At 33.8% G+C, this 12,172-nt stretch overlaps 1 protein-coding gene and 1 long non-coding RNA gene across 2 annotated transcripts in view; one reads left to right on the forward strand and one right to left on the reverse strand.

Moving 5' to 3' along the window:
* LOC139985845 (uncharacterized) overlaps nucleotides 1-12,172 on the forward strand; it is a 256,698-nt gene that overhangs the window by 12,301 nt on the left and 232,225 nt on the right. The window lies entirely within an intron of this gene.
* Nucleotides 1-12,172, reverse strand: part of LOC139991119 (lachesin-like) — a 40,643-nt gene that overhangs the window by 2,215 nt on the left and 26,256 nt on the right. The window contains exons 4-8 of the mRNA XM_072010934.1: nucleotides 12,034-12,117; nucleotides 8,137-8,260; nucleotides 3,250-3,387; nucleotides 3,013-3,132; nucleotides 305-472 (exon numbers count right to left, since the gene is read on the reverse strand). Of these exons, the coding sequence (XP_071867035.1) occupies nucleotides 305-472; nucleotides 3,013-3,132; nucleotides 3,250-3,387; nucleotides 8,137-8,260; nucleotides 12,034-12,117 (634 nt within the window). The remainder of the gene's footprint in view (nucleotides 1-304; nucleotides 473-3,012; nucleotides 3,133-3,249; nucleotides 3,388-8,136; nucleotides 8,261-12,033; nucleotides 12,118-12,172) is intronic.

Consider the following 12,172-nt stretch of genomic DNA (forward strand, 5'->3'; position numbering starts at 1 on the left):
CAAAAATCATGCCATAAGCAATCGAACCGTGGCTAGTGTTATAATTTCAAAAGGGGACATTTTCGTACATTAGCGCACATTAACGCACATTAGCGTATTTTTTGTTAGGTTAAAACTTTGATAGTTGAAAGAGAAAAAGGTAAGTAAAAGCAAGCATAAAGAAGAGCAGAGAACGACATCTAAAAAATGGTGATAAAAGAATAATACGATATAAATAAAATATGAATTTTAATACGTATATATGAAACTATAGCTATTTATAAAATTGATTGGAGATAGATATGTAATTCTAAATCATACTTACCATACAATCGAATACTGCTCTCAACGTCACCAAGAGAATTTTTCGCCATACACTTGTAAGTACCCACGTTGTCTTTTTGTAAATTGCGAATTGTTAACACCATCCGGACCTCGAACCTTGATTTTTCAATTATCTGCACATCATGTTGTTGGCTCGATATTACCATCGCTATAGAAACAATTTTTATATTGTACTTAATTATAATTTTATTCCGAAGAAAATATTTTACTCATAGTAATCGTAGTATCGTAATCATATCGTAGGAACAGGCACATGCTAACGGATCGCATGCGATGCAGTCTGTAGATCGCATATTCTCATTCATTACAAGTATTAATCTAACCTATAATCTATTTAACAATAAGATAAGAATGAAATAACTCTCAGGATCCTTCCAGGGAGACTGTTACCATACGCAACAAGAGAGATACCATGCACTATAATCTGTCTATTTACGCATTCTCCGAATCATTATCGGGTCTTTATTGTTCATTGTCCACACGAAATTTATCTTGAGGTTTATTTATATTTACGATATAGCTCATTTACAAAAAACAAAACTGTGCAAATATCAATGGCAATCGATATGAATTTTCAACAATAAGTTCTGTTTACGTTTTAATTCGCAACAAAAACCTATACCGAACTTAATGAAATTGTTGTTTTACTTTGTCATTTGTCAATGATGTGATACTTGAGTTGCATATAAAAATAATAGAGGCAAAAAAGGTTTTCTCTTGAAAAATTAGTGGGAACGTCCGAAGAGAGTTTTAAAAGTTTGGAATTTAAGAACAATAATGATAACTACTGGGTTAATCCCGCATCCGAAAAGTAGGAAGTTATTACTATTACTAGCATTAATAAATTTGAAAATAATTTTCACTACAGAAGGAACCGTGATCGGAAGTGGCACATATTCTACGTATGAGTATAAGATGCGTATTTCCGTATGTACGGTGTATATATATATACCGTACATATATATATATATATATATATATATATGGTATAGATACATAGATATACAGTATATGACATCACCTGAGAATATTGCAAACGAACGGAATGAATACGGAACGACGTATAAAAGTATGCAAAAATTCACTTCTTTAAACGCGCTTCGAGTCTCCATATTATAGTTGAAATGTTCCTGTATATGAACACGCACGCGCGCACACACGCATCTGTGTATATTTATATACATGTATATATACATAAGTAAGATAAAGAAAAAGGGCCACTGGATTTTCCGTATAAGGTGAAAATTACATACGAATGCATTAGAACGAACTGTTCCGCAAGAATTGCGCTGAAGCGAAAGCATGTCGCCCATACAGGGTTATGAACTGCTCGGAGAATATATTTGCGAACAAGCGAGTGTAATTCATTCCTGCGTTTGTCTGTACCTTTTTGCTAACTTTTACATGGAAATGTTAAACCTTATAAGGAAAGAGGAGATGCGTTTCTCTGTTTCTTCCTACGCGGGCACGCCTTAGAAAAAACACATGAAACGTGACTGGCCAATTCGTTTTAATCGTGCGAGTTAATCCATTTAATTAACAAAGCTATCCTTTTTTTCTCGAGAAGTAATTTCAAAGTGCAAATATCTTTTTGATTCCATCTCTTGTTTCTGACAAACACCATCTTTTAGCTTATTAGAAATTGTCTACCTGTTTGAAATAAATGAGGTATGTAAACCAATCGATATAGAACACTGAGTTCTATGGAGTGTTCGGCTAGTGTTTCAACATAATTTAATAAATGTTAGATACAATGTATATATGTACATATGGACGTAGCGTTCACATTCATCGATGAGTAATGAATGTAGTCGCACGTTACGAGACTTCGTTAAATATTTAATCCGGTTTTGTTTTACCATAATTATTTTGTGGCGACCGATGAATGATTTTATCCAATTTAAGTACATATAAAGTATAATATAATTTATCGTGTAGATATTATCGTTGCGCTATGAAATATTTTAATATTGTTCTAAATGATACTAATTCGATTTGATGAAACTACTAAAATAATCAAATAATATGGCGAATAAATCGATTTTATTTAAAAAATGGTATATCTATAGAAAGAGAATGTCTATCATCATTGTTGAAAAGAAGACTCGCGCGACAGCATAGGGGCAAACAAGATATTGCCCTTTATTGTTTACCGCCATGCGTTACTATATTGTTTTATTTGTACATACGTATATGTGACAATGTAACGGTTTTGGCCTTTTCTACCAATATGCGTGCTTATATTTATGATCGTGTCGAGTCTATTACAAATAGCCAATTAGGTCCGTATCCCTGTTCTTCTTTTCAGCAATAAAAAGAATGTAACATACTAAAACGTTGCACGAATAATCTACATATTGTATCTTAGTAGAAGAATTATCGTACTAGAAATTATTTACACTGAATTTTTCAAGGAATGATTCCTTTTTCTTGTGAGAAATAAAAAGGAACAAATTAAGGTTATTATACGTTTGTAGTTCAAAATGTAGAAAGTAAGCAGAAAGGGTGTCTTAGAAAAGCGATGCAAAGTGATAGAGAGCGGAAAAAAGAAACAACGAGCTGTGCGTACGCTATATAAATGAAATTATACTATGTGGGAAGATCTTTGCAAAGTCGCATCAAACTACTGCTATATAGCTATATAATATGATATAATATATTGCTATATAGCCAGCAGAAAGATATTACCGTTATCCTTGACCCAATAATTAATCGACTTGGGCGAAGCCTCGACAAAACATTCCAAGACTACATCCGTACCCAGAGGAGCACCTACCAGTTGATTAGGCACATGAATTACCGGCGAGACTGTGAAACAGAATCCCAAATAGGATTTGTAGAGGTAGAATGCTAGTATGTGTTTCTTTGCTCGTTTTGTTAGAGATTGGTAAATTATTATCGGCCAGGATAGTCATTACTACTCACAATGGACATTGATAGAAATACGTTTGCTGACCGCCGGTGGCACACCGTTGATAGCGATGCACAGATAAACTCCCATTTCGTTCCTCGAAATCTTCATCAGTTTTAGCTCTTCGCCGTGGTACTCGTTCACTGAAGTCACTAAACCAGATAAATACCGATAAAGATCTTGTTAATGCAATATTATGAAATTTTCTACTATATATATACAACTAAATAAGTTATACGTACATATACATGTACAAAAACAAAATAAATATTTTCTTCATTTTTCGTAAAAAACGTGTTCTTACTTTTAACAAAGTTAGTTAATTCTACAAATGTGTTTGAACAAAAAATAGGTTACAATACATATTTGCAGAAAATGTAAAGTGCAACGGAGAATTTAAAAACATTAAGTTACGTAAAATGTATTTCATAATACATAATAATAAAGGATATACGATACCTTGTGAATGATTTCTTTCATTATTATTATTTGATGTTTTATTAATATGTATTTGATATCTATTTTGTTCAATATATGGGAATTTACGTTTAATCCTATGCAACTAGAAGAAATTTTATATAACCAAGCATGTATAAGTATATTTAATAATAATTCATAATCTACAGTGGCAGGAACGATTGAATCGTTACGTTGAGTTTCTGAGCGAACTTTAGCTTGAATTTTTATAACCTTTTTAAAACAAATGAGACAATAAAGAAAAGTTAAAAAACAAAATTCTCCGCGCCACCGTTTCATTAACAACTTATGAATCGAGCTAATTTTAATGTAAACAAGAAAGTTCAAAAAGTATACAAAATTTCTTTAAATATATTCCTAACAATGCGTTGTAAACCTAATATCGTTCTTACGGTTTGTTAATTAGTTTTGAACACAGTCATTTGTAATTTTAGAATAAATTGCTATGATAATTAGAAATTTATCAATGTGTTCCTTATATTCTGATATTAAAATTTGAGATATGATTGAATATACGATAGTTGAAATAATTTCAAGATAATATAAAACAAACACTATATTCGGGTATTTTTTAATCATACCAAAATATGTTTAGATTGGCAGGAAAAACTAGCCAACATACCTAATGTAAGCGTTTTAATACAATTTGTTACACTTGTTCTTTCTCTGTGCCAGTGACAAAATTGCACCGAAACGCGCTGTCCTTAATGTGTTTTACCACAAACTTGTCAAAATATCGATTTTCTTAAAATTTCGAGATACATTTAAGGTATTGGTTCACAGAACTCGTAATTCCTCATTTAATTATATAAGAGCGGAAAATAGCAGGATCGTTTGCTTGCAGCGAACGTGCATCATACTTTCCTCCAGTTTCATTAACAATTATAGGATTCTACCCGGAGATGAATAGAAATCTCTGTTAGCAATACTATTAAAATTTACAGTCGTTAAGCAGAAATTTTCATTATTAAAATTGACGAAGGTACTCGAGGTTGTCGTGTCTCTTCTCTGCCTAAGTTGTTGTTCGTAAGGATTAATCAAGGAAACAATGTTACGCTATATGGTTTAAGATGCAGTCCCTATTTAGCTACGGTAATAAAATTACTCCGCTAAAATAAACGTCTTTTTGTAGCGAGAATTCGAGTTAACCATTTTATAATATGTTTTTTGTAACTCATAACGTCAAATTGATAACATCAAAATTTATCTACAAATCTTAAATAACATCATATTATTACAACTCTACGGTACGTTAAGACGACTAACATCTGGAAACTAAATAAGTTACATATAATTTTCGTAGAGAAAACTGCAACTGAAAGATAAGTTCCGCAAAATCGTCGTACTTCTTGCTAGCCATTTCAAGGGAAATCGCTAATTAATGAGTTTTTAAATTATAAATTATCGAGTTTCACTTAAACTCTCAGTGAGGTGTATTATGTGGTGTAACATCGGTAATTCCAAAAGTATAATATCCACGATTTACCAGGAAACCACGATTTCTTAAACAAATTCAAAATTGAAAATGAATGATTAGTCAAAGATAGAAATACAAGATAAATAAGTTAAAAAACCTCGAAGCTATAAATAACGTTAAATGTATCACAATCCAAAAATCAGAAATACCAAGCAGATTGTCATAAAAAATAATTGAATCTTCTAGATAACGATATTATAATATGATTAAAAGCAAAGAAAAAAGTGAATAATTATTGCTATTATTGAAACGACGATATTATATATTCTTATAAATTAATCGCGTATGACATTTATAATTCAGATTTCATAATATGTATTATATTTTAATGTTCAACTATCTGAAATTTTATGTTGCTCAGATATTTTTCGTAGCCAGAGATATTTTTTGTAGAGTTGAGGTGGAAATAATTGCCATCTTCTACGACAGAATTATATCTAAAATATGGTAGAGATCATAAAATATTCAACAGATTTTGTGAAAGATGGTGAAAAAATTGAAGTTCGTCTTTGTGAAAGATGTATCCTACTGACATTGATTAGTGATTTCTGACATCACGATAACATGACACTTCATATTCGAATCAAGATGAAAACAAGAAAAATATGAAATAATTCGCGTTTAAATTTCCTACAGATGCATAAACACTGCAGTCTAAATAATCAGTTTGTTTGAAATCAGCATCCCGTTATCTTACCGTTTATTCATAGGCGCGTACACGAAATTGAAGTAACATCTTACAATGGATGAAGTTGCAGACCTCGTAGTTGAGTTGGCAACGTTTCTCCCTCGATACCCAATAATTATCGGTATTGTAGGCCAACAATAAGTTATCCCGTTTGCGCGCAGCTAGGGGCCACTGCACTTAGCACGTGTCGCGTCGCGAGGGTTGCACTCGCATACATTGCCACAGCATCCTCGATATAATTCGCCTGCTATTAGTAACACCATGCTGAAGTGAATGCTAAATGCGTCGTTTAGGTCGAACCATCGACGTAGAGCGTAAAGAGACAATGAGGAATATAACTCCGACCGATGCTATGCGATGCGACGCGACATTTCACGATCAAATATTCCGCGATTTTATGAACCCTATCTACTGATCGTTTCACCGGCGTGTTGTGACGCCACGCCACGCCACGCCAACGTTTCAAGAACGTAATACAGTTGTATGAATGGCCGGTGATATTGTTAAAAAGCGAATTATTCCGAGAGAATCTCTTCTCTTATTTTTACATTTTTTGTTTAATTTCGACGCAAATGTGCAGTAGATGCATATACAGCAATAACATCTGGAATACCATGGTGTCTGAATTTTAATGCGAGTCACGATCTTGATTGCCTTTACAATTAGTAATTAGAGCAGTTAAACCAGTCAGAACCTGGATTATGCATACGAATATAATATAGAATAAAGGAAGCAAAGGCAAAAATATCCGGGTTGTTCGAAAAGTTCGTCCCGATTTATTCCAAACCTTTCTCCTTCTTTTACTTCTTAATGTCGACCATAAAGGTAAGGTTTTAGCCTTAAGGGGATTTTGTAATGACCTAAATAGGTGAAAATCTGAGGATGCAATGTTTGGTGAATACGGGTGGGGTACACATCCCAACCAAGATCTAACAGCTTTTGTCGAGTAACCAAAGACACATGAGGCCGTGCATTGTCCTGATGAAACACGACAGCTTTCCGATTCGCTAATTCTGGACGTTTTTGTTCAATTGCTATCTTTAATTCGTCTAATTACGAGCAATGCTTTTCCGAATTTATCATTTGGCTGTTTGGTAGAAGCTCGTAATACAAATGTAATATGTAATATGTAATATGTAAAATGTAATTGTAAATAATCCATTTTTCTTTCCCCGTCACTACTTGCTTCAAAAATGATGTCTCTTCATTGCGTTTATAGAGCGAGTCACAAATGGAAATGCAAATCATCAGATTCTTTTCCGTTAAATCGTGGGAAATCTATATATCAAAACATTTTACATAGCCGAGCTTCACAAAATGCTTGTGGATGATGGATTTCGATATTTTTAACATTTCTTCTAATTCACGTGTCGTGGGTTATTCTCGATCAGTGTTTTGTTCTGATTTTCATCAATGGTGGAGGGCCTACCCGGGCGCACCCGATCTTCCAGGTTGAAATCACCAGCTTTAAACTTAGCGAACCACTCCCGCACAGTTCTTTCAGCATAATACCGTTATCATAAACAGCGCATATTTTTTTTGCTGCTTATGTGGCATTTTTGCCTCTCCAGTAAAAGAAAAGCATCAAATGCCTATAATGCACTCTGTTTCCTTTCATATTTAAGAGTCTATAAAACTGACAAAAATTAATATATTTTAACCAAACTTTTTTTAAAAAATGCCTGAAATATCACCTTTTATAATATATACGCATATAATTTGTTTTCAATCTTCTGATATACTCAAACTTGCTCTAATGCTACCTACCGAAAATCGGAACGAACTTTCTGAACAGCCCAATATTTTCGAAAATAGATATTCAGTTGCAGGTATGTGTTTCAGTCTGTTCTATAATTTGTATTATGGAAATAATACAAATTATAAAATGACACTATATAATAAAATAATACTAGCGATACAACGTTTGTAATAAATCGAGGATGCGGATATCTCGAAATTGTCTACGAACGTGCTTATGCATATAAAGATAAACCAATTTCGTTAGTAAATCGTTAACGTGACCCATGCAATCGAGACTTCTATCGATTCCGTAAAGCGTTGCACAAAATGTTACTTAGCAATTTCTAGAAAGTTACACGTCCCTTGTAGGCAGTTTCGGGTGAGTCCGTTGCGAAGTAACGGTTCTCGATGAACTAAGGAAACTAAAATACGAAGTGAATCGGATTTGAGGAAAATATAATTGTATACTCCACGTTATATCGGTGAAATGGTAGAAGCGTCATCTATATTAAATCTCACCATGAGACTTCTGGTTCAAAGCGTTTCCTGCAAATGGTTTTCGAATTATAATGTTCTTTCCGTCTTCTCTACGCCACGATATGCTAGGTGGAGGCACGCCTCTTGCACGACACGTTAGCTTCACCTGTACATATTATGGAACGAAAATTATAAAGAGTTATTACCGGCCGCGGAATAAGGCCGGATCACGTATAAAAATTGAAGTCGCAGGCTTGTGCATGAAAACTATTCGAGCGAAATGTTGAACTGAATTTGTTGAAATGTTGTTCGATATTTCACAAGGTAGATTGATTATTCGATAGATCAGCCAAGTATTCAACGAGTAGGAACGGTTAAAAATGCTGTATGCTTTACAATCACTGTTCTCATATAATTTACGAAAAATTACATTTTTTTTCTGTTCGGCTTCCTCTGATGCTTACATTTTCATTTGAAATTTTATTCTACAAAAATTCACACAAATAAATACATTGTAATATACTATACGATACGTACATTATAATCTATATAGAGATTAAAATGACAAATTTTCGGACGACGGAGAACGTCTAGGTTGACTTCAAAATTTTCACGACGTCAGCTATTATGAAATAAAAATTTATGAAACTTTTGTATGAAATTATATGGCGCAATTGTTAATTATCGTTGAAAATCGTTTCTTTGCAAACTCAATAACCAAAGAAATTTATAGTTCCATATGGAATATTGTTCATTACCGAGTAATAAATTTTCGCTACGTTTCACAATCTAATAATTGTTTTATTTTATTAGGTCAAACGCGTTTTGAAGTATTTTAAATTCTTTGTCGATAAAATTGCAGGCTTGTCATTCAAGATGAACCGTGTTGAAGAAAACTATAAGTAGCTTGAATTTATGATGCACAGTGCTTCGGTGTTGCGAGACTTTACAGCAAAAATATGTCATGCGATAAAATTAAATTTTCCCATCATTTTAGAGACCAATAAATTTCCTACTGTACGCAGCGGACAATACTAACAAAGATATGTATCGCAAACGATCATTTTTAATAATCATGAAATCAATGAATATAATGTCAAGTAAGAGATGGATTCTGTTTAACGACGTTAAAAATATTACACATATGTGAATGACAAAATATATAACACAGACGACAAAATATTAATATATATTATTCATATGATTGAAAATAAGTACAAGAGTATCACGTAAGACGCTACAGAAATCTCGTTTACGATATTACGCGTAAACTAAAAGTTGTCACATATAAAAGAGTGCGCCGACTTTTCAAATTTAGTGATTTTCTCGATATTATAATTGTGTGATGCTTAAATAACATGATATAAATTATATTACGTAAATTTCTTACCAATAATTACCAAAGAACCATCAATAAAGCTCTGAGCTTCGATATATTAAATTGGAACATTGCATTTCTAATATCAAAATTGGAATTTAATTTGATATATTTTTACAACGTTTATTTGATGAGAATTTACGACTTATTTGATGAGAATTAAATAAATTAAATTAACTTAAAATTGATCGATATCCACGAGGTGTTTCTCAACCTCTTACACCAAATCTATGACCGCTATTTTTTATTTATTATTCCTTATTCGTTATTTGCCGTTACTCATTTTTCACGGGAATTTCACGTGCGGATGTCTCTTTCGAATTTGAAGAATCAGCTTACACTATGTTTAAGGGACGTAGCGGAAACCTAAGCTGAAGAACATGTCGAGAACAATCAGTCATACTTGGTGTTTGAATGAAGCAAGTTAGTGACGTTGAAACGTGTGTGTATATACAGTAAGAAAACAGCGCAGCGGAAGAAAGGACCCGAGAGACGTGTGAACTTGCCACTTGAGTACTTGGACTGTTCCCCGTGGTGTATAGTGAGTAACAAACGTATTATTTTACGCCCCACATATGAATACATTCGTCATGCACGAGTTCTCAAATCGTGTAAAGCAATGGAGGACGCGTGAAAATACAGTAGAACGTCGATTGCGGTAGAACGATGAATAAATCAAGTTATCAGGCCAATTATATTTATTTTAATCGTTTTAAAACAAAAGCCAATTATTCCATCCTATATAATATTAAAATTTCTCGATACCGTGAGTGAAAATAATAACATACTTTGAAGAATGACATTTCAGGTTATTTCAATGTGACATGCATAAAACATTTATGCAAAAGATTGATTAGAAATTTATTTCACGAAAAGTGCGATTAGTTAAACAAAAGTTAAAAAAAAATAGTATTAACTTAAATTGCAACCAATTTATCATTAGACAATAGTAAATGTTCAATTTAGTCGACGTTTCGAAGGTGGACACTATTGATAATCTGTGAAATTCAATTGATTCGATGTTTTGTTGCATGTCTGAAACTAGAATCAGCTTGGAATTTCGTTCATTTCCGGGATGAGCTTTTCCCCGTTAACGTTAAAATACATTCATTCATCACCTCGTTTCTATAGTTATTCAAAGTTGTTTGAAGATAGGAAGGAATTTTTCCTTTTTTTCATTGAAAAGTATCGCAAATAGATTCGGATCGTTTCCTTGATTTTTCTCGTATTTGCAAGATCATCTTCGTAAATATTTTTATCAATTTTAAGAACACAATTAGGCCATGATATCCTAAATGTAAAATGATACATGAAACTAGTCTCAAAGTTTTAACCACATGCTGTATTGAAATTCAAATAATGGAGGAAACGTCTCGCTCCGTGAAACAGAATCTCAACATGCAATGAGAATTTTATAAACACCGTAAAGCAGGACCTAACTGCACGTCGCATAACCGACAAACCGGCCGACCATATCAAGATGCCACTAAAACCAAATACCTTCTATTGCCGCGTCCTAAGCGGCATGCGTGCGATGTAACAACGTTGTATTTGTCGTTGTTTGAAATTCGATCTTTGTCGCATCACACGCATATTACGCACATTACCATACTAAACATTGACCATATTCTGTTCACTTGAGAGGGTCGCAGCCGCACAATAGAGTCGCTTCCGCATCCGTATCATATCGGTGAAACAACAATAATGCAACTGTTCGACCGTTTCGCGCGGAGACGCGATCGCGAGGAAGCACGCCAACGGGAGTCGTAAATTTCCGTTACGAGTTGATAATCGACGCAATGAAATCAGTCGATCCCCTGTTTCGATTAAGATATTAGGGGTGGTTAATTGATTATAACACTGAGTTAACAGGTTAACAATACACCTTTTATTCCAACAACTGTTTCTTGTAGAATATAAGTTTTAGAGATAACAGTTAAGATGTTGACTGATAGACAATAAGTTAAGGTCACTGACTGAATAGAGTACGCAATATAAGTAAAGATAGTGACTGATCAAAAAGCGCAACGGAAGTGAAGTATGGTGACGATGATACCGCGGAGGAAAACTGGTGATGGGTGTGTCTAAGAGTACGGCATAAGCGGATTCGTTGATGACAATTTTTGTTAGGAAAGTGAGGGCAACGGTCACTGCTGTTAATTGACTAAGAAAAAAGGTTGGTGAGTAAGGAAGAGTGCTAGCCGTCGCCGAAAGAAGGTCGCTCGCGGGAAACATCATACGTGAGAAAAACCAGATTTCCTGTACTTTCCCGGAATGAACAATAACCCTAAGGACTGCTTCAACTTAAAACATACTTGGGTGGTCTTAAGGACCTTAACTGTAAAAAATGTTAAAATTTATGTTGGGTCCTTAGGATTATTGAGGATATGCAATAAAGATATTTGGACATCTGGAGGCCATTTTGCCCGAAGGATAGTCTATTTTATGTAGAAGGCCACGGGACGTAACAATTACTATCACGATTAAATGCGAGTTAAATGTACGCATATCGTATTTCTCGACTAAATTTAATGAGAAAGACTGATTAATTATCAATTTACCTGTCCTCCTTCGCGTACCATGATGTCGCTAGATGTTTCTTCGGGAATAAAGTCCGGTGGCACGACAACCGACAACATACCTGTCTGAAAAGATATAATATTACCTTGTATCAGTTAATTTTATTCAATTATCACGCTG

This window comes from Bombus fervidus, chromosome 1, assembly GCF_041682495.2.
Source record: "Bombus fervidus isolate BK054 chromosome 1, iyBomFerv1, whole genome shotgun sequence".
Taxonomy (NCBI): Eukaryota; Metazoa; Arthropoda; class Insecta; order Hymenoptera; family Apidae; genus Bombus; species Bombus fervidus.